Source organism: Pseudopodoces humilis, chromosome 3 (assembly GCF_049639895.1).
Source record: "Pseudopodoces humilis isolate 2021_Gansu_Grassland_sample_001 chromosome 3, ASM4963989v1, whole genome shotgun sequence".
In the NCBI taxonomy this organism is placed as follows: Eukaryota; Metazoa; Chordata; class Aves; order Passeriformes; family Paridae; genus Pseudopodoces; species Pseudopodoces humilis.
Window position 1 is genome coordinate 77794763 of NC_142202.1, and position 23742 is coordinate 77818504.

A 23742-nucleotide genomic window follows, 5' to 3' on the forward strand; every position below is an offset into this window, starting at 1 on the left:
AACTGATGGCCCGCATGTGCAGGTCTGTGCTGAGAGCCGAAACCTTGATGTGAGCAAGCCTTGGAGCAGAGAGTACATCTTACCCTGCCTAAAACCCAGCTCTTCCTAATGCTGTAAACCTGGCTGATCAGCCTGTTAAGCTGCTGAAATTCCTCTGCAGTAGGTGCACCGTTGGCTCTTCACATGAACTCAGTTTTTATGTATTCCTTTAAGTTTGCAGCTGTAATAACAGCTTTGCCTTTAATAATTTGCCTGTTTCAGGAAAAGTCTTTTGTCGAATGGAAAGCATGAAGAAGCCCTCGTGCTGAGCGTAGGCGGGGGTTAAGTTTCATTCTACCCTAAGCTGACCCCTGGGCAGAGAGATTCCTGCTTTAGTCTTTTAGATCATGTGTAAAACCTGATGCTGGCTGGATCATCCCGCATAGGGCAAGAATATCTGGGGGACATGGGGAGAGGTATGGAGTGAGACATTTGCAGAAGGGAATGAAATGTTTGGGATGCAGCCTCATGCTTTATACAGCAGTGAACATCAATCAGTCCTTCTCAGAAAAGCTTCAGTGGTGCTAAAATTCTTTCCCCTTCCCACCCCTTTTTTTTTCCCTTGTTTCCCTATTCCCAACTTCTGTTTATTCTCTTTTTCTTCTGATACGCTGTGGCATGTGCAATTTTTGCTTGGGAAACTAATTTATCATGGAAAACACAGAGGCTTCCCTGGTTTTAGTCCTTTGGCCATTGAGCAAGCAACAGTTATTTTTGTTCTACCAGTGATTTATTACTGAACAGATTTAGAGTTTATATTTTTAGGTTTATAGGCAATTTAGATAATGTATATTTGTGACCATAAATATTTGGTACTCTTATAGTCTGTCAGTGAATGTTATGCCCAGTTGGAGAAAACTCTATAAAGAGATACAAGCATTGTGCTCCTAGCACAGCCTTGTGATTCTTTTCAAGTAACTAATTAGGTAATCCTTAAAGGTAGCAAGAGTTTGAGCATCTGTTGGTAAACCATCTAGGAGGGTTCCATCCAGAGGAAATAACTTGCTTTTTGTAAGTGAACCAATTCCCCACAAGACTAGATGTAAAATTCTGTAGGATCACTGTTCAGAAAATATTGAACCATTTTTACCAGGAACAGCATACTTAGAAAAATAACCAAATCCCTCTCATTTGCATTGTGTTTTGGGATTTTCCCCCCCACACACACTTTTTTATGGAGTCATAAACAGGCATTAGTCAAAAACAGACGTAGCAGACATCTCTTGAGAAACCAGAATTTTTTACTGAAGAGTTGATTTTGCAAGATTTTTAAAAAATATTAGTAGTTTTAAAAAAAATGTAAACTTTTGGGGTTTATTTTCCTGTTCCTCACCTCCCTCTTTATCTAGCTTTAGCTTGTGGTAATTCTGCAGGCACAGCCTTTGCAGTGATCCTATGAAGACAGATACATGCCACTGCTTGTACTGCTGCTGTCCCCTTCTGTTCAAAAGAAGACCATCTTCTTTTCCACTCCCAGTTGCCAACTTCACTCAAGTAAACAGTAGTTAAGCATTCCAATGTTTTTTCCAGGAAAACAGTAAAGTGTTGGGCACTGGCAACGTGAAAATCCCTGAAAACCCAGTGAAAACTTGAGAACCCCTGTAGCTTAAAGCTAATTACTTCTCCTTCCACAAGTATTTCCTCTCCAACCACTTCGGAGTGTGACCGCTTCCTTGATAGATGGGGGAAGCCTTTTCCGGAGTCTGGGATTCGGATTGTGGGCACTGTGGGATCTGGGCTGTGTGGTGATTCTGGGACTTTGCTGCTGGGGGTTTCATCCCCACCTCCAGCCCCCTGGTCTCAGCCCTGCTCTCAGCAGCCTTCCCCACCCCAGAGTGCCTCCCCACCAGAGACTGAGCCCTGAGCCCCTGGCACAGAGGTGACAGCACAGTGAATTTTCCGTGGGCAGATGAACATTTCATTCTCTCTCCAGTTTTCTTTTGACGTGGACTGGTGTGACAGGTGGCTTTTTGCTTTAGGGTGGCTGCAGGATTATGACATACACTGCATCAACCCAGGGATACCAAGTTATGCTGATGGTGTTTCTTCTCTGAAGCTCCCCAGAGTAAAGGAGAAACAAAGGAACAAATTTTGTGTTCCTAACTTAAATTCCTTGATAAAATCAATGCAAAGCTTTGACAAAAGCTATTATATTATAATATAAATTTATTATATTATACAGTATTATAATTATAGTATTATATAGTATTATATATAGTTTTAATTACTATATAAAGCCCACTGGATATCCTGGTTTTGTTATAACCCCTTTCTGGTGTGATGTGCAATTTCATAGAACTGTAGGGTGATTTTGGTTGAGATTTAAAGCTAACCTGGTTCCAACCCATTCCAACCCATACAGAATTCCGTAGTACGTATGCGTAACAATGCACATACCTGTGGTGTGATCTGGTAGAATAATCACAAAGATGTTAGTTTATCTGCTTGGTAATTCTTTTCAGGGGCCTCATACTATACAAATGGAAGGAAAACATGGTCTTTGTAGGAAGGTATTTACAGCTTAAAGCTTTGAGGAAGTGTGAAGTGAACATAAATTAATTGTCATGTTTGGCATAAAGACATTCTATGTTTAAGAAAAAAGATGCCCCAATGCATTTTTTAGAATCAGAAGGAGAAAAACAAAGAGATGTTTGTGAAGATTCAGTGCTTGATTTTTTTTAATTCTTGCCTTCATTTTATTTTAGGTTGCTCCAGCTGAGTTGCCAGAACACTGTCCTACAGAACTTCTGAGGGTCACTTCTTAATGGATTGCAGCAGCCTCTTAATTTCTCCACTGATCCTGTTCCCTGCATCGTGAGAATATTTTAGCCAGCACAGAACCTAGAAAAGTTACATGTAAGTCATGGTTCCAATTCCTTTCTATTTAAAGAAAAAAATGAAAGAAAAAGGAAAGAAAAAAAGATCTTGGGGAAGCAAGGTAGAGGCAGTAAATATCACACTTTAGAAAAACACTGTAAAAGCTGTAATTCAACTGCAAACATTAGGTGGTGAATAAATTGTTATTGAAGTAGTTACTTGCTTTTTTAACCTAAATAGTGATTGTCATTTTGACGGCTTTTCTAAGTGTTCTGCTACTACAGTAAACCATGGCAAGAAGTACTTAAAATAGCTCTACTCGCCCCATTGCTCTAACTATGCTTTGTTTTTCTCTGCAACGGGCTGGTTGTGTGTACACTTACCTTGGTGTGCTCTGCCAAGGCTGCACGTGCTCTGTGTGAGTTTGGAGGCCATCATCTGCCCAGCAGGACTGCAGGCACCCTTCTGTTTCTCCCATGATAAAACCCATGTCCTTCTCCTTTCGGGTTCCTGGAATATTTCCCTTGGAGGAACCCTGGTGCTGCTTTATCCTTCAGCCTGCTGCCCCAAAAGGCTCTGTAAGCATTAGAAGTATCTTCATTGCTACCTCCAGCTTCTTCCAGGTGGAATTAAGTGCTCCACCTGACTGTAGGAGGGTAAAGAAAGTTGTGCATAGATCTACTAGGGACAGATTGAGGGGACTGCAGATCCCTTCCTAACTTCTCAGACAGGGTAGTATTCCCCAGTGCTTGTTGTGCTTGGGTATTTCACCCAAGATGGGGAGCAGCTTATGGTCCTGTGCACATATTTCATCCTTGATCCCACAATGACTGAGTCTTCCTCTGAAACACTCCATAGCACAGCCTGGCTTAGAATCAGTGGGGAGAAATAGATTTGGCCCTTTGCAGTTTGTCAGCAGTTCTAGCTCTAATTCTGGTTTCTGAGGTAGAAGAAGCTTCTGGACCACTCTAAGGATGGCATGGATGCGATGGTCTGTTCTCTGTGGAGGGTGGGACACCCCAGAGCTGACAAGTTTGGGAAGAGGCTTAAGTGCAACTTAATTTCATTGTTTCTTGAAACAAAACCAAAACTCTTTGTGGTTAAGAGTTTTTTATCTTCAGGACAGTGGTATAGAGCAGCTTGGCAAAAGGAGGTAATACAGAATCGTGGTTCACAGTGTGGCACTGTGCATGTTCCTGCCCGTGTTTGTTCACTGCAGTAACAAATGCATACGATGCAGTTTAGTCAGAACAGGTCAGTGAAGCAGACCATTCCTTACTGGTCAATTTTTCTTGAATGCTTACTAACACCATTTTTAATCTTAGGAACTGATCTGTAATACTACTTCTAAAAAATATGAGTGTTTTGGGAATGAGGAATTTACTTTAGAAGTACACCTTTATTTGAGGCACTTTATTTGCTTATGTGACACTAAAATATGTATTTAAAACAAGAAAGGTCTACTGCAAAAGGAGGACAGTGTTCTTTAATGCATATGGAAATTCAGTTTTTAAAGACAGGATTTTTTTTCTCTGATGTGATGGGTATCAGCAAAAACAATGGTGAAGTCATTGGCAGTGGAGAAAGTCTGGGTAGTAACAGAATTCACTGTCAAAGATGCCTTAAAAGGTGTGAGTTTGATTTAGTTTTCCAAAAAAGGGAGAGTGTTGCCATTTCCTTGAGGGTCTGGCATTCTCTGGTGCAGTTATTAATCAAATCCCCCTTAGCAGGAATCGTCTGACTAGGAGAAAAATTTTGGATCTGGCTTGGAATTTGTTTTTAGTGCTTGTCTTTAGGGAAGAAGACTTGAAAATTTGAGTTGTAACAGCTAGGCAGGCAGAAAAAGCTTTTTTTCTGTTTTTCATTAGTCCTACTTAGCACTATTCCCATGAGGTTTGCAAGCCTTATTCACAATTTTTTGCAGGCTTTTCTCATGATGTTTGAAAAGCTTATCATTAGGCATCTTGCAAATTCACTATTAAAAACACTTCCAGAGGAACTATCTTCAAAAATATCATCCTTGTTGGGGGACTTGAAAAAGCAGACAAAAATGGGAAAGAAAAACCCTCTCTCATTCCAAGAATTGCATAGGAAGTTTTGTCTTGCTTTTAGCTGTGCTACAAATAATCAGACATCTCCTTTTCAAGGAACAAAAGCAGGTCTGAGGACCAAATGAACTTGAAAACCAGTGTGAGGATATAGGAGCCGTCATCAAATATGTGCCTTTCCTTTCTTTTCCTTTCTTCTTTCTCTTTTGACTGTGGTTATGTGCTTAAGCTGTGCATCATTTTTAAAACATGGTGTGTACTCTAGCTCCTAGAAAACCCATGCATCACCTCACAGGCTGTTGGCTGGGGTTGCACCCGTCGTGTGTGCAGATCCACGCCGGCACAGGTAGACATGAGGGCAAGCTGCCCATTGCCTATTTGATTTCTCAGTGTTTCCCATTGTCTGGCTGTTTTTTGATGACAGACTCTGCTTGTAACAATTACCTCGTTATAGCAATTTGCATAGAAAGAAGCAGACTTTCACTTGTTAATTAGCCCTGCTGGAAAGAGCGGTTGCACAAGGTTGACCCAGCTCTAACAACCGCGTTCTTGTTTGCTTTTCCCAGGGTGCAGTGGGATAAACAAGTACACCCTTCCCCCCTTCCATTTATTATTTTGTTTCTATAGGGCTGCTAGGATGCTGATTGATAAAATCTCCATTAAAATAGTTCTTACTGATGTGTGAGTTCAAAGCAGAATGTCCCTTGCTTGCTCTGACGGAACATATTGCAAAACCCTGTTACAGTGCATGTGCCAAGATAGTAAAGAAAATCTGATTTCTCCTGGTTCTCTGTGAATTAATCCTGGGTAGGTTAGACTGAGTGTATTGTAATGTGGGAGTACAGCAGTCGGGGAGAAGCTGTGCTCTCTGCTGAGAGGCTCTGTCCATTTGTTATCCCAAACAGTCACAAATGACAGAGAATGTACAGAGCTGTGTCTTGGAGCAGCTGCTGGGGCAAGGCTGCTGGCATCCTAGTGGAGGCAGGTGATTATTCCTAGCAGTTTCCACACTCTGCTCACATTTCTCCTTTTGTTTTAGCCTGGTGTGTTTTCCTTTAAAAGCAGCAAAAATAGCATCCAAATCAATGTCCTTCTCATAAAAAGACCAGATTTGTACTGCTTATCTAATGTTGTGAATTCAGCAAGGGCCTATAATTGGTTTACACAGGATAAAAAAATAAGGAAACCAAAACTCAGGGTTCTGTACAGAAATTTCATATTTGCTAGGTATGAGTTCTTCAGAGTATTTTTAAAAAATTTAGAAAGATTTCTTGAAATCTATCCTATGCCCATCTCTAGGGAGATGTAAATAACGTAAAATTTTAAATATGCAGATATTGGTGGTTAAATGTCTGTCACCCGCCTACCACCACAGCCTGTGGAAAATGTAACTTTTTTTAAATCTGCACTTAAAGGTAAGATAATTCAGAATTCAGAAGAAAAGCAGATTTCTGATGGCAAAATTGTATCATTTTGGACATTGACTTACCAGAAACTCCTAACCATCAGTAGCAAACCCTCTTCCCAAGTGCCATGAGCATACCTGAGGACATTGACAGGTTTGTCTTACTGGATGAGAGATGTGGCCATGTCTGCATTTCATGTTTTTCCGGTACATTTTCCTGCTGGAGTGCTGTTTTCATAGGGGCAAAAGCACTTTCTTATCCATTTAATGGTATTGGCATATCAGGACTCTGGACCTCGTGCCACCAGTTGTGTCCGGAACCGTCTCCTGCCTCGGGGACCCTGACAGCTTCCTGTGGCATCCTGTGCATTGGCCACTGCCAGCACCTCTGTGTCAGTCCCTTGATGTGATCGGGTGTTTCTCAGCACTGTCAGTGCCTCTCCACCTCACCAGGCTGGTGGCCAGGGACAGCTTGTGATACAAATACATCTGTTGACTAAATATCATTTTATTTATAAGTGCAGATGTGTGCGTATATATAAAAATCAAACATATATATTTATAAAAGTTACGTATATGTGTGTGTGTGTGTATGAGTACGATTTTTTAAATAACATATATATCTGGACAAATACATGGCCTGAAGAGTGCAGGTGTGGCTACCTCTCGCCTAGCTGCCATTGACCACAGGTTTGTTTGTTCGTCACGCCGGCGGTGCCACGGGCTGCGTGGGCACGCGGCGTCATTCATCTGTTTACTCGGCGTTTCCCGTGGGGCCGCCGTGTTGTGGCCAGGACTTTTATTTCTTGCTGTGGCAGGTGACAGCGCGGGTGTGTGTGTGTGTGTGTGTGCGCCAGCCCAAGGGACTGAGTCACAGCCCTCCTTCCTCCCGGGGCAGCGGCACTTCCCCTTTCCCCGTCTCCGCAGGACATCTTAACCAGCCTGTACACTGCTGCTTTTTCTTTATTTTTTTATTTTTTTTACAGAAAAGCCCGAGACATGGTGACAGTGAGACCAACTTTCTCTGTAACCCAAACCAGTGAAAAGTAAAATCCATCCATCTCACCACATCAGTTTTGTTTTCACTGCTGGCTCAACCTCTCCTCTCCCTCTGGCAGAGCCCTGCACAGTCATTCAGTGCCCGGCTTGGGGGTGGTGTGGTTGTTAGCTCAGTGGTGTATGACCCATTTATTTTCATAATACTTAGATACCCGCGCTTCTGCGGAGTTCAGCACACGGGTCTTGCGACCTAAATCCTCGGCAGAAAAGCACACACCTGGTTCCAGCAGCGCGCGTGGAGAGCAGCCGGCTCTGCCCCTGCCGTGTCAGGAGCTGCAGGAAGGTGGTGTGCTTTTGGGTCTAGCGGGCAACTGATGAGCAAGGGCAGGTAAAGGTACATTTTTCTGGAGCCAGCACTTCGTCTTCGATCATTTAGTTAAATATTGATTGCTAGCTGGTAGGACATGTTTCCTGTTAAGATGTACAAAGAGCTGAGACGTAAAAGCATTCTGTTGGATCGTTTTCTCGCTATAATAACCTGCACTTTCCACGACAGCAAAATGATTAATGGCATGAGATTGTTAACTCTCAACATCTCCAGGCATGGCATCACCCTCGTGTTTGGTCTTTTTAGACTTTTTTAAGACCTTTTTTCCTTTATTTCTTTTTTACTCGGTTGAATTAGTTTTCTGCAGGTTTTCAGATGATAATTAGGTTCATGCTTGTGTTACTTTCTGTAAGTGGAAAGAGTCAGACACAGGACACACAGGAGAGTAAACTGGCATCATAGTAGACCTGAGAGTTTTAGGTATAAAATTAAAGAGTAATTTACAAAGTGACTTGAAGTAAAGTGGATCTAAACACAATGAAATCATCCTTGACAGCAGTTTGTTTGAAGTTCTTCTACTGTTATGAGTGTAAAGGGATTTTTTTTTTTTAATTGCCAGTTTCTGGGTAGAGTATTCAGCATAATTTCTCACAGGTAAGTGAAGCATTAACTCCTTGTACCTCAGTAGTTTGGGCAGTGGGGGAAGAAACTGAGAGTTATGGGGAAGCACCTTCTCTACTTCATCATTTGAAAATCAGTCAGTGGTCAGCTAGCTTAGAGAAGGACATTACCAGGGACACTGGTACTGGGAAAAATGTATGAAAATCCAGCAAAATCCTGGACAGTAGAAAAGCACAGCATGTGAAAAGTTGTCTTCAGTGTTTCACAGAATATAATGACACTCTAGATATAAACTGGAAAAAAAAGTAACAGCGGTTAGTTTGCATTCCTTGTTCAGATGAGCCATGAGTTTTGGGGCTTTTACATTTATATACTTTTGCTGTAGGTGTTGGAAGTGTGGGTGGCCATGAAAAAGCAGTGGTTACAATAAGATTTTCCATTTATTGCCCTTTGTGTACAACTAAAAATAAGATTCAAATGCTTCAGCATTTGTGGAGCAAGCATAATATTTCTCTGAGCTCTGATGACTGGCTTGCCTGCAGCTTCAGCTCTGTCTGGTGGGTGAGTCCTGGGTTTTAATGCTTGTAAATGGGTCTGTGTTGGAAGGAGAGTCAGAGCTTAGTTGTGGTGTGGTCTGGCTATGTTAATTCATCAACTTCTTACTGGAAAAAAATAGAAAAAGCAGTTAGGTTTAGTAGATGAGTTAAAGGTGGTGATGAAAGAATTTTGGAAGCAGAATTGTTCTGCTGTCTGGAAAAAGCAGCTTTGGAGAGGACTGAAAGATCTTTAAAGTCAAAACTTTCAAAACTTCAGTGGTGTACCTTGAATTGTTGATCCAGAACTTCATCTTCTGGCAAAGAAAAAGCAAAGGAGAAAAAAAAAAAAGGAAATCTATATAAATCTGCTGAGCTCAAGAAAAAAATTCTCAGGGTTAACTTTTGGCAGATAAAATCCTTTTGGTTTGCTTTTAGCATGACTGTTGAAATACACTGTGTGATGCTTTTCCAGGTAGTTGCACTGGTTAGGAATCCACTAAACCAGTTGCGGTATCTTGAACTACTAAATGTGTTCTGACCACATTAATTGATATGTCAGCTTGTGGCCAAGAGAAATATTGAAGAGAGATGTCAGTGTATGTGGGGAAATTTGTAGCTTCATGGTGTCAGCTTTGGTGCTGTCCCAGCTTCACTCATTAAGTAGCTGTGGCATTTCCAGAGAATGAGTGTGCCTGTGCGTGTCAGGCTTCTCAGTCTGATGTCGTTCTTGTGATGGATGAGAGGAGAGAGCAGCTATCCAAGAGCTGCAGGACCCAAGGTAGAGCCTGAAAACTTGCTTTCTGCTGTGTGGCAGCTTAAGTATCACTGCTTTCTTGTCACTTTGTGCTCTTCTCAGCTTTGCGAGGCTTTACAGGGTAGCAGAGGTGTTGGTCCTGAGAATCAGGCTTTGTAAGACAATAGGTTTTCCCTCTGAGTAACACCACGTGGTGCAGAGGATGTGGGGTGTTGGGGGCACTTAGAGGTGCATGCATTTGTTCCATGGACTAGTCACGCTGTCAATGGTGAGTCTTTCATTAGGCAATATGAAATCCCTTTGAATTAGCTTGGTGTAGTCCTACCTCTCTTCCTAGGAGAGCTCAGTGCCTGTCATTGCTGCCTCACTTTTGCCTTTTTGCTGAAATGCTCCTTTCTGCTTTTACATCTGTGGCTGCACATTGGACCGGCTCTTGCCGGCAATGGCAAGAGAGCTGATACAGTAATCGAGACTTAAAATATTTCAGATGGGAAGGGGCAAAACGAGCAGTTATTAGTTTCCCCCACAGTAGCTGCTGCAGGGAATTACATTACCTCTGTTCTAATAACCTGCATGTCTCAGTCCTGTAGGTGCTCAGATGCTGACAAGGGGCGTAATCATTTGCTGTAATATTTTTCTGTGGAATTTTCCCTTTTGCAGTACTGTTGTAGAGGTGCTTTCTTTTTTCTCCCCACCCACCCTTCTTTTTCTACTGCTGTGCCTGCTGCAGGTAAGTTCAAACCTGATGGCTTTGAAGATAATGACAGGAGAGAGTACAGCATGTGCGTCATGTGGCAGCGGCACTCCTGCGCCGATCACTGCTGCTGCGCTTTCCAGCGGGATGAGACATGCTGGACTCTTCCAGGGGTATCGCCACACAGGCTATTTTTAGAGATGGCACATTGGGTGCATTGTGCAACTATCAGTACCCACTGCTGAGCTCTTCATTTTTTCCCTTGTATGGTGATGAGGTTTTTAAGGTGTTTGCCTTTCTCTTGAAGAGGTAGAAGGATCTCTTTTTGATTTTTTTAACTACTTGTAGAGCTGCTCCGGGGAATCTGTGAAGTTGTATTTTCTGTACACAGTTTGAAGGGAACAGTCCTACCTGTGGCCACTAAATTAGGATTAGTGCCAGTGACACAAGCAATGTGGTTGAGATTTTCAGCTGAAGAGCTTTAACAACCATTTGGGTTGCAGAGCAGAACTGCTACCTTGGGAAACCCCCAGCTTGTTTTTGGTTTGTTGTTTTTTTTTTAACTTTACCACAGAAAACAAGCTGTACTCGGGCATTTTTACAGTTGTCATAAACTCTTTCTGTGGCTCTCAGCTTCTGCAGTCCTTTGAACAGCCACCTCATGCTGTACTGTGAGACGGTGGCAGCAGCAGATGCTTTGGGGATGTGGTGCAGCCTCCCAGTGGGAGCAGAGCTGGACACAGAAGTTGACTGGTGGCTTCTGCCCATTGCTGATGGAGGAGCAGGGCTGGCCAGTCACAGGCTCCTTATTGCATTGCTCAAATAATGCAAAAACATTAGCAATGGAGATTTGCTGTAATGGTGTATTTTAAGTGTGTCTCTGCTCTGCCAGCTTCACTTTTAATGCACTTGGTTAAGGAATGCTTTGGAGGTTGCTGCTAATGGATGAATCTCTCAGAAAATTGGAATTTTGAAATGAGATTGACACTTTGGAGTGAGAAATATAAATCTAATGAGAGTATTTCAGCAGAGGTTTGTAATTAGGAATGAATGGGGGGAATTTGTACGCGCAGTCTGCAGAAGGGCACAATGGAAGGTGAAATTGCACCCTCTGCGCTGAATGAGGGATGAAAGCCAATGTATCAGTGTCATGGCATGACAGTGTAGAGTATAAATGATACTGTCACTGAGTGCTGCAGAAGGTATCAAGGGAATTCCACTCCAGTAAATTACATTACTTAGACAGACCTGAAGGCATTGTGTCTGAATGATTGGAGGGAAAAAAGGTTGTCAGCATAAAACAGAAGATATTACAGAACAACTGGCTGCAGGCTTGGAAAGCGGTGTTTTTCTGATGTTTACCATGCAAAGCTTTTCAGGTGCTATTTAAATTTCTTTTTTTTGTTGAATTACAAATGTATTGATGAAGCAAAAGTATTTTTTGAGATGGTGTTTGGAGTGGATACCAGCCTGAATCAAAAGGTGTGAGCATGCACAGCTCCCATTTTTTCATTAGTAATTAGGACATCTCCAGACTTGAGAAAAATCTCATCATGTGTTCCCAGTTCATGCAGTGTTTTTTAATGCATTGCTTCATTTCACCAAGGACTTCCTTTTTGGCCTGGATTTTGCTTGTGAGGGTATTTGTAGCATAGATTTGTGGAGAGAGATGGGTTCTTACTGTTCTCACTAACAGTGAGTGGCTGGACTGAGTGAGCAGCAGCAGATCACGGGACACAAACTTTAAGGTCTCCTTTAGAGGCGTGGTGAGGTCCATGATGTGAGCAGGTAGGAGCATGATGGTCGTGGTGACAATGCAGCAAAAATCCAGATATTTACCCTTTCAGCATGTGTGCACTAATATAACACAGTGTATTACATTAGAACACACTGTTCTGCTTTTTGCTCACCAAACCCCACTGCTAACACCAGCCACAGTGCTACTGTTGAGTGGAATAGTTATTTCTCAGTATTTTATTCTCTGCAACGACCTACTACATCCACCCGCACAGGGACAGTACCTTAGAGATGCGTTTAACTACTTCTCTGTCTCTGACTTCACACACAGACAGCACCTACAAGCTCCTGTAATTTCCTAGCTTGTTCATGGGTGAGACAGCCCAGCTCCCACAGTTCTCCCAAAATGCTGCTTGATGGTAAAACATCTGTTCCCCAAAGATGCTGCATTTCATCCTGTGGAACATAGTAAGTTCTGCTTGTCTTGGGGCTTCTTGTAAAACTTCAGCAGTCTTTGTCCTTCTTAAAAACACAATTTCCCACTTGTCTACTCATAAAAAATATCGCTGAAAGTACATACTATAAGTAATGATAAGGAGGGAGTGGGCTCTGTTCCTCCTTTCCAAAACTTGATTTTTGGCAAAGCCCACACAAGGCAGGAGGATGGACATGCAACACAGTTTTAGCAGTCCGTAGAACAGGCTTCTCTGCATGGAAAGGGTGATTCAAATTGTGGGAGCATTAACCAGGAAATACGGCCAAACTGAAGAGTGCTGACTCCAGGAAGGTAGCAGTTCAAATGCTCCCATGGAAAGGTTTCAGCCCCTACAGCCTGTAGCTGGAAACCAAAGCACCAAACCCACAAACTGTGTGGAAAAGCAGTCAGGCATCTGTGTAAAAGAAGATGCCTTGTGTGGGATGGGATTCAATAGTAGAGCAATTTAGTAGTGGGTCCTGATCATAGCCAAAGGTGTGTGGGAGGAAGCAAAGTGCAATTTCTGTCTATACCTCCCGCATTAGAACTGGGTTGGAGTAGTCCAGGGTGTAGGACTCTGTCTGTCTGTCTGTATGTCTGGATAAAAAAGGGATTTTTGACATTAGAGATGTAAAGTTCGTCCTTAGACCATCATGTCATGGGAAACTACTATGCCTGCTTGAGCACCTGCTCCTAGTAGTATTAAGAATCTGGTGTCACTCACTTCTCCTGTGGCATTTTGTGTCAAAAGCTGGCATTTTGACACATCTGGTTTTTTGCATGTTGGGAAAGCATGCAAAAAACCATTTTTCTATGGTTTAGAAAACCATATTCTTCTATTTAGTGTTATTCCTGTGATCATGATCCAGCTGTGTTTTCAAAATGTGGTTCTCTATAGTCATCCATTAATCCACAGAAAGTCAATTAGTTCTCACAGCCCTAGCTACTCATATGAGGCCATTTTCTTCTTCCCATACTTGTTCCTGCAGCATGAATGTCTATAACCAGGACCTGTGAAGTCACCAGGGCCACTCAGGCGAGTGATAGGTGCAAAACTGGAATTTACATGCTGCCAAGTAGTGTGATTACAAGAGTGGGATAGAGCAGGAGAAAGAAGGAATGACCAAACTATGCCTTAGGGAAGACTGGGAGACTAACCAGTATTGCTTTAACTGAGAGATATTGAGCCTGCACAGTCAGATCGGTATCCCCTGGCAAATGTATGTTGTTGTGTAAATGGCTCCCTGCAGTCCCAGAAGACTATCACTATCTCTTCCAATCTTGTACAGTGAATTTCTAAATAATCAATCTTGGTGCAGGAAAGCTGCGGTTTAGTAAGCGTAGCTTGCTAACGAGTCAGTGGTTTAATCTTAATTCTCACTCCTCGTGCTTTTGATAACACGGGGCTATAAAGTTTGACATTGTAGAATCTTCTCTATAAATTCCGATTTGCTTGCCAAAAACTCAGCCTATTATTTTCAATTCCCCTCTTATCATTAGTGTTATTAAACTGACGATTGATGTGTAAAAACTGCCATTTGCATGAAGTTCACAAAATTGCAATAAAAGACACTTTTGTTCTGACTTGGTAAGGAAAGAGAAAAAAAAAAGCAGCTAAATAATGCTAGTTCTAACAGCAGAGATGTTCATATAAAGACATGTTCTGAACAATGAGATCATTTATCCATGTATGACATAAATACATTGGAATTTAAATAATGAAAGATCTTGTGAAATGCAGCAAATCGCACACCACTGGCATTGTGAAGTTTCCCTTCTCTAAAGCCCTGTTCTCAGGGAAAAGCAGCTTTACTTTTGCTTTGAAAATCCATTATCATAAGCCTTATTTAAAAAAACGTTTGTCGTAGTGCAATATTAAAGCAATTTTATACCCTAAGAGCAGCTCTTTCGTAAGGTAAAATGCAATCCCATGTGTGTATGTAATTGCGGTTTATAATACTTCTTACAGCCCTAATTTTCCCAAAATTAAGAAAACCGCTAACCTTTTTAGGCTTTCCTTTTCCTAATTGTTTTTTGTTCTCCCTGTCTTTCTTTCACAAAATATTCTTTTTTTAAAATCCCTGCTCAGGAGATTAAAAAAAAAAAAAAAAAAAAGGCACAGTACGCTCTCTAGATTCATTGCAAAACACTGCTTGAAGGAAGCATTTTAAGAGTTTAGGTTAAAAAGTTTCTGCTTCTTTTAAACTACATGGGTGACACTGCTATTTTGGGAGACCATACCATCTGCTTGTTAACCAAAAAGCAGGGAAGATATTCCTAGTTCTAGTATAGATTTTTGGGTTGATTCCACATAAAATTCCCAACTGATCTCCACTTGTGTTTGCCCCCTCTATAAGCTGAGGAGAACAAGGCCACTCATCTCTTCCGTCACAGCTCCCAAGGTAAAGATGCTCAACTTGTGGTCCTGAGTAAGATATGGTTGTTCACAAAAGGCACAGTCCATCGATATGTGTGAGGTCCCTAATTCTTCTTGTCACAAAAGCTATGACAAGGAGTAAAAGAGCAATATAGTGCCCAGCCCCTGATGTGCCACAGGTGAGGTGACTGCTACCTGTGGATGAAGAAGAAGATATTTGGGGGAGGCTTGGTTGGCTTCTGTTGGGGGATCTGATTTTTTTGTTTGTGTTTGAGTAAGAAAGGGAGAGGACACATTTTCTGGGGTTTTGCTTACTTTTTGGGGTAAAAAAAGGCAGAAGGACAAGGTTTCCTAGCCCACAGATCAGCCATCTACCAGGTAGTGCGGGTGGAAAAAGTGCAGGAGCTCAAGAAGACAGTAAGACTGTCCTTCCTTTGGTGGAGAGGAATGGCAGGACTTGCAGTGCAGATGGATTGAAGGAAAAGGTTGACGTGAGTAGGAGCAAGGTGGAGTCTATGTATTTTGTCTGGTGAGTCTGTGGAAATGGCACAGCGGAACATGCAAATGTGAGATGTTACTGTGGTCCTCCATAGGTGATGAAGACATTTGTCTGAGACTGGAAAGATTTGAGTCTATATTATATTGTTGGAGTATCTGCAAATACATATGTATCATCGTAACAGTATCTTCCTGACTGGCAAAATGTTTCATCCAATCTCTGTTGACAGAAAAGATTGCCTACTGATAATTGCTTTGCTTAAGTGTCTGATAATATGCCAGAAATGAGAGCATTCTCTGTTAGGTCATCTTTAATTATGCATGTACCACCTGTCAGCTTTAAATCTGGAGAAGATTAGTTTTCTCATTGGGTTTAGAGTAGGGAAGAGAGCCTTCAACAAGAGGACTAGGCTGTTGCAAACAGTGTCTATGGGGGAGTTTCACAAGCAGTCTCCTCATCATTCCTAGTCATGGATACCGCTGTTGGCACATGCGGAAATATTTGAAATATTGCCTAAGCTTGCTGCCGTAGTGATGGGTTTCGCAGGAAGAGGATTTCAGACCATCTGTTGCGTTTTCTAGTTTTCATCTTTCCCCATTTCAAAGGGAGAGGGAGCACTGAGGTGGGGGAGGACACGTGGCAAGTCGTGGCTCCTCTGGCAGTGCTGGGGATAAATCCCTTCCAAAAGCCATGTGAGGAGGTCTTTCATTTGCTGCTGGTGAAAGTTCATAATAAAACTGGTCAGGCCAGTATAGGCATGCCAAGTTAATAGGATGAAAAATTATGAGGATAGGTGCTTTCAGAAAACCCTAACAGAGAGAGATGGTAAAGATCTCTGAGGATATTAAATTAACGGGGTTGTTATTACCAAGCCTAGTTAGGATATTGAAAATTATATTGGAGAATAAATTTATCTTTGTTCAGAGTAGGGAGGCAGTAATTGTTTGGGAATAGTTGAAGGGATTTTCAGTTCATGGGAGAATACTAGCTGTTTATTTGGTACAGTAATAGATGTTAGGAATCTCCTTGGTTTTCTGGTCTCCTTTACTCCAAGGCCAGTGTGGTTGGTTGTTCTCTGAAATGCAGCATTTGCACCAGGTATTTATTAAACTTCTCACCTGCTTTTGGCAGAAGAGAACATGACTTGAACTGTTAAATGTTGCTCCTGCTGCTCCTTGCCTATGTATCTGAGTGGCCAGTGCTTCTCCCTCTCTGGGATTTTGGTTTTCCAGCTTCTCTCATCACTGCCTCAGCTTCCTGGAAAGAATTCCTCAGTTACACTGGTTAGCTGACGCTGATCGTTTTTCTTGGTAATACCTTCAGCAAGAGCTATTTCTGAAAATCTGGGATTTGGAACAGTAGGTCAATCTGTAAAACAACGAGCGAAGAGGGACAGATGGCTGTGGCTACGAGAGCATGTTTCTGTTCATCTCCATTTGGCTTTTGCTGATGCTTCGTTGTTGCACGAGCATTTGAGGCTGTCGCTTTGCATTGGTTAAGTGGTTGTTGCTCCTTTGCTTGAGAGACTGGCCTGTGGCACTTGTCATGTCCCCCACTCTGCTCCAGTGGGGCTCCAGGGCAGGCTGCCTCTGCAGAAGCTTGCAGTGCCTTTGCACCCAAGGACGTGGAAAGGGTTTGCAAGAGGAGTGGATTTTCTGCTTGGAAATCTGGCTGTGTTTCTCCTGACTTTTTCTCCCAGGAGCTGCACTGGGCGAGGCTTTCCTGATGATTCCTTTGCTCAGGGTAAGGTTGCTGGGCTTGGCTTTCTTTGTTATTCCTGTGTAAATGATTACACTTCTCCATCCTATGTTGTGCTGCTGGATTTTGCTCAGTTCTTAAACAGATTCTGATTGATTCAGACTTGCTTGCTTCTGTCTCTCTGAGTAGCAGTGCCAGTAGCATCACCTCGACAGAGCCGAATTTTTCAGACCTGAAATGGGAATGCGTGGGGGTGTGCCACAACCCCTTTTTCCTTGCTTGTGATTCATTCAGCCCTTTGTTCCACCCTCCTGTTTCATGCTGGAGGGATCTCCAGTTGTGGAGCGGTCACTGGAAGACATCTCTTTTGTACAGGCTCCTTCATTGAGAGATATGGCTTACATAGTCCTCAGATCACGGCTGGTCCTGAGAGCTCTTCCTTGTCCTATATTTTACAAATGATTGCTTAAACTATCTAGAGCAGTTTCTCTGGAAAACCTTCTTATTCTCAAACTCAGGATGTCCTATCTAATGACTACCTCCCTCTTTTCTCTCCTGGACTCTTAATTGGAGTTTATCCACTGTTTTAGTCACAGGAGGGGCTTCAGCTATCATCTCCATTTCTCACAGGGGCACTCATTTAACAGTCCCCTTGTAACCTTTGGTGTGTTGCTGGTTTTAGGCTTCATGTGTTTTCTCTCCATTTTCACTCTTTTAGAAACACTACAATAAAACTCTTCATATGTCAGATTTAGTATCTGTTATAGCAAAGGCTTCCTACAGTATTCATACTTTTCCTTGGTTGATAGTGAAGCTGGTGAAATTCAGAGTGATGTGTTTACATTGAGCTATCTGACTGTATACACTGCTAATTTTAAGAGGAAGGGGAACCTTTCTTGGGATAATTAGTTTTGCTATGTTTATAGACATGGTCTTCTTGACTCTGAGGCGGCTGCTGACAGCTGGTATTACAAGAGTTTATTGGGAGTCCCATGGTCCATGTGTCCTTATGTATACACAGCACAGAGATGATGAAGTCAGGGAGAGATAATGAAGACAGTGATGCTAAACCCACTAGCAGTGCCCAGTAGTGAAGCATTTGAACAGCCAATGTGAGCCAAATTCCAGCTCCTGTCTAGGTTGTAATGATCAGGAAAATCACCTTGTCCTTTAACAGATTTTACCAACCTGGCTGAGCAGCCAAGTCAGTGGAATCATTTCTTGTTGCTGCCCCGGCAGTGAAGAACACAAGCTCCTAAATCAGGGGATTTGCCTGTGGCCCACCAGCATATCATGTCTCTTCATGCCCTTCTGAGGCGTAGGGGCAGAGCAGTGTGTGGGTCATGTAAGTGCCACCATCAGGTTTTGTGATCTTTCCACTGAAAGTCAGGTGGCAACACGGTGCTGAAGATCAACGGTAAATACACACAACCTTCTCGAGAAGTTCAAGTGGGCAATCAGAGCACAGAAGTGGTTGCTTTTACACTTTGGTTACAGAGTGATTCTGGAGGGATTTCAAGGAAACCTCTTTGTAGCAGGAAGCTGCTGCTCTAGGCAGCTCTTTCGATGGAGGAGCTGCGCCTTCTGCGCCTGGTGCCTCTTTCCCTGGGCTGCTTAATAAATACATGAGTGCAGCCATTATCAGCCAAGCTCTGTTTCTTTCGCCTGTGCTAATGTGCTGGTATTTTATGTCACATCAAGTGAGGAGGGAAAGTGGTGATATGAAGCCATTCCTCCCGTTCCTTAAATAGAATTGATGACCACAGCTTAACAGCATTCCAAGAAAAAGACATTTGATTGAAAGTGGCCAGAGCTTCCCCTGAGATGCTGAATAAGGATGTTCATCCTGGTAATAACTTGCCTTTGCCATTTTCAGAGCAGGCGTTCCTATTGCAAATCCTGCATTAGCTTGCTGCAGTTAAATGCGCACACGCATATCTAAAGGTACCTCTTTGATTTTCCTCCTCTGCCTCCCCCACCTCCCACACAGGCCCAAGGGAGCCCCATCGGCTCATCGGCAGCTCCATCTCGAGGTGATTCCTCCAACAGCACTGCTTGTTGCCCTGTGGTGCCCCTTCAGCCATGGTGGGGGTCTGCTCAGCTGTGCAGGAGCATCGGGGAGCTTTCTCCTCACCGTGAGCTGGAATTCCCTCTGGGCCACTGCAATGAATATTGCAAAAAACTGTGCTGAGCCAAGGAGGGCATCGTGCTTTTATGTGCCATGGCTTGCCAGTTTGAATCACATCTGTTGTGTTGCAGAGGGGAATATTGCTTTGTTTGCAGTGGGTTACTGGAGTACTAGCAATTCTCATTTGTAAGGGGTCCTGGGCTTAAGTCTCATCTCATCTGTCACCAAGAGAAGGAATCTACTCTGACAACTTCTGCAAATGCTGCTTTCACTTTTGTTTATTTGTTCCCCAGCCATGTCCTTTGTTTCTGAAATGGTGTTTACCTACTGGTACAGGTTTTTTTGGTGCAAAACAATTAGCTTTAATTTCTTGCTCAACTACCTGATTTTTATCCCATTTCTTCACCACCATCCTGTTGTTAATTCACACAATTATGTGATGTGATATCCCTCCCTGGTTAGCAAAATGTTAGAATAGCTGTTGGCAGCTTCTGGAAGAGTAATTAGCAAATAGGAATTGCTCAAAGATGTGCACACTAGCCTTAAGTAGGCATTTTCCAGCTGTTTGCAAGTTCAAAAACTCGTAGGCACTTTTTGGGCTCTAACACAACAAGATTAATTACTTACTACTACAAAAGAACATTTACAAAAATGTGTAGTGTGCAATCCAGACTACTCCATTTTGTTCCTTAAATTGGAAGAGGGCATTTTTGTCAGAAAGAGCGGGATTTTTACAGTGCTTGGTAGTCCTTTTCCTGAGGAGCCCGGCCTTTTCGTTACAAGGGGATGTCACACTCAAAATCACAATAGGGAGAGCCACCTAAGAGAGTGCTGGGGGCTCAGTAGATGAGTCCTGGTGCCGTGGAGCGTAGATGTTCCTGCCCGGGCACCACGTGGTGCCAGTGCCTTTGTGCTGAGTGCCTGAGCCAGGAGTCCCAGGTCCCTAGCCATCCTGGTCTAGCCTAGGACATCCTCATTTCCTTTCCTTCTAACATGTGGGAATTGCTGTCCATGAGGCTTTCTTTAGAAAGCCATTTACACTGCTGTGCCTCATTTTGCATGAAGAAGCCCTCGTAAATCAAATACAGACACAGCTGTGCTAAAGGTCTCCTTTTTATCCACGGGCAGTTACTGTCAGCCTGCTTTTATTTCTCCTCATTCCTATTCTGTTGTTCCTTCAGGATCAGCCTAAGGGCAGCTGGATTTTTGTTTGTTCCCTTCAGTAATAAGGTAGTTGATCCCTGATGGTGCAATGGAGAGAGGGGGCAGGCAGAGGGGAAGTGAATGGCTGGTGTATTTGGACTGCTTGACGGTTTTATTTTAAGCTCAAGGTCTTCTTGCCACATCCGTAGCCTCTTCTGTTCTCTGCCTTTTGCTTGACATCTCTTGTGCCTAATTCTCTAATCATCTGGATTATCATCTCTTGGCACCGTGTCCTCACCCACTCTCTAGACTCTCACCAGTGATTACCTCTCCCCTCTCATCTCTTCTCCACTCTGACACTTCTCCCTGTTTGCTTCTCTGAGTGCCTGTGACTTTTCTCTCTCCTCACCTCCCAGCATCATCCCACCTCCCAGAGGGAGAACAGACAATTTCCGCAAATCTTCTTTCTCCGCGTTGCCTTCATTCCCACTGCTCTTTCAAGCTCTTTGGCAGCCGTTCCCCTCTCTGTTCTGGGCAGCGAAACATCTCTCTCTGCCGCCTGCGCCCTCTTTTCTGCTCCCTCCCAACAGCCTTACATACTCGTTGTAGTATGCGATGCTTTATCTTCAGCTTCTTCAATTTATTTTTGCTCACTGAAAACACTGGACAATAGCCACTCTTTCTCACAGTTCATTTCCCTGTTCTCACTCCAGCCCCTCTACCTCCCTGGAAGCAATGGAACCAGCACTGGGCTCCTGCCCCCTTACTACAGACCTCTCTCCCTGGAAACTCTCCAGCCGTCCCTTCGCTGCCTTTCCTTCTGAGCAGCTCTTGATCCATGAGCCCCATGCCTCTTCAGCAGTCTCTTTCTCCAAGGTAACCCTGGTCCTTTCCCTTGTTTTTTCTTGTACCCTTCCACACATCCATAATAACACAATTCTTAGTGTCCTTGTGGATGTTGCTCCAGGCTCTTCCCCATCCTTTCAGCTTTTCACCATTGCCTCTGGATTTTCCCATTTGTGAGGTTTTTTTTCACATCTCTCTTCTCCTTTATTATAATTATTACTAAAAGCATTTGCACAAACATCTTTTCAGGATTTTAATTTCATTTCTTTCTTGTGCTGCTTCTGGAAAAATTCTTGCCACGTGTAGCCCAGAAGAATGCATGTGAACATACGTACTTCAGGTGAGAAATGTGTGGAATAATGGCTACAAGTGATATTGAGACACCTAATTTGTAGAGTAAAAGGAGCATTTCTTCCTTCATCTAAGGATGGGTTGCTCTGGTGATAGGACTCTTAATTAAGAGACATCATTTTTAAATGTTTGAAAACCTTGTGCCAGGTGACATGAAACACATCAGTGATAACACATATATTTTTAAGAGATAGTGATTAAACGTTGTGCATATGTGTGCACATGTATATAGATACAGGTATATATATATGTGTGCATATATATATGTAGATATATATGTGTGGTTATATATGTATAGACACAGATGTATAACTGAGGGCACATGCACATATGTGTCTGGTTTTAGGACACTATATGTGAAGAGTATGCTGTGATGGAATAGCATCATGTCATTCATAATCCAGTCGTGGCTGTCCTGTATTTCATCAAGCAGCAGGTATTTATTTAAAGCATTTTAACATTCCCTTGGGCATATAACCAAACTGTGCCTTATTCGCACTTTAAATTCTTGAGATAATGGCATGAATCTGTGACTAGGCTTACCTGATCTTGACCTCTGATAAATGTAAATTAACTGAGCCTTTCTCTACAAGACTCAAATTGTCCTAATGGCAAAATCTTCGTTCAGCCTGAATAGCTCAAAATTGTCTCTTCCTTTCCTGAAGCTATGTCTCTATGTGGTCAAGTTTGTCTAAAAAAGAGTGTATTTAGTCCTGTATAACAATGTTTGCATTCTTATGACATGAAACAAAGTTCATTGATTTAGTTAGACAGACTTGTGGAGTGGTTTTTTCATTTTTAATTTTTTTTATTGCAGTCTGCAATATAGGTTAGGTACATTTAGGATAGGCAGAAGTTGAGGGGGAAGAAGTAAGAAAAAAGCATGCTTGTTTTTACATTGAGGACTGTTCTCTTTTACATGAGACAAACTCCCTGGCAAGCACTAGAGTTTGCCATCTAGGCTGGTCCCCTTTTTAGCACAGAAATTGCTGTAGGGGTTTGCAAGCACAGAGAACTATTGATTGTTTCCTAGCACGCTGTTTGTATTATATATTTCAGTTAATAATTTGTAATGCTTTTAGATTAGTTTCGTTTGAAGTACTAATCAATGAGATTTATAGATCTCCCGCTTTATACATAAACATGCCAATCTCCAGTGGAGCGTAAGAGTTTTCTTTTATCCCAGATTGTTTATACTATATAATTATTAATCTGTAGTTTAATCCCCTTGTCCTCGTGCTTTTATGGCTTGATCCCGCTTGTTGCAAGGGATCTCAAATCTAATTAAAGGGCATGGATTAATGGCACTCAACGCCTTCACAAGTAAGTGCTGGAATGTGCCAGCTACATCCTGTTGCATGAAGACTTTCTGATGCCTCTTATTCTACGTGTGCAGCAGAAACAGGGCAGGCTGCCTTGTGTCTTGTAATTTCACTCCATGAAATTTCACTCTATGAAGCCTTATTTTGAGCCACAGTAGGTTTTCCAGACTCCAGGTGCATAGAGTCAGAGTTTTCTTGCTGTGATGTTCTCTCAGACTGTCATTGGAAAACCACCACATGATGAGGTGGGAAACCACCACAGCTTGAGGGAGAAAGGAAAAGGAAAATAAAGCTTGAAAATAAAGCTTGAAATTATGTGTTGATTTTCCAACATTCAGCTTTATTTTTTTGAGCTCTTCTAAAGCTCTGGTGCCCTCATGCTGTGAAGCAAAAACATGAGATCTCAGAGAGTGGGCTGGGGACACACTGCAGCCATTGCTGGAAATCTATCTGGCCAACCAGAAAGTTTTCTAAGGAAAGCCCAGGGCAGCTTGTGGCTTCTGCTCAATTCTTCTTCAAAAGTCAGGTTTCTGACAAAACAGGGAGACCCGTGTTCTGCTCGCTCCATCTGTGTTTGGTGTGGTGTTGCAGACTGCTCAGGTGGGATTTTGCAGGCCACTGATGGTCAGCTGGTTCTCCTTGGGAAGCAGGAATCTCCTGGCTCCTACCCTCATCCTCACCCTCCTGAGCTCAGGGGTCAGGTTACACAATGGCACCTTCAGTTTGTTTAAAGCAAGGAAATTATGCACAAAAGCTGTTAAAAGAATATGAGGTTGTCAAGTCAAGTGAGAAATGTTATAACATCGCCTGCTCAGCCTTCAATTGAATCCTGCGTGCATGCAAATTTGACAGTCTTTAATTGCATGTCTCCAGAATCTGTGGAGAATATAGCTTCTCAGTTCACATCAGAAAAATCATACAGACT

At 42.7% G+C, this 23742-nt stretch overlaps 1 protein-coding gene across 4 annotated transcripts in view; it reads left to right on the forward strand.

Annotated features, from left to right (window-relative positions):
• Positions 1–23742, forward strand: part of BACH2 (BACH transcriptional regulator 2) — a 182351-nt gene that overhangs the window by 100672 nt on the left and 57937 nt on the right. For 3 of the 4 annotated variants that reach the window (XM_005518210.3, XM_014263728.2, XM_014263729.2), the window contains one exon: positions 2745–2895. Coding sequence is in view for 1 of the 4 variants with exons in the window: in XM_088053653.1 (XP_087909779.1) it covers positions 9813–9815 (3 nt within the window). In the remaining 3 variants the exon portion in view is untranslated. Of the gene's footprint in view, positions 1–2744; positions 2896–9796; positions 9816–23742 lie in introns of those variants that run through there. The other variant, XM_088053653.1, reaches the window with a different exon arrangement.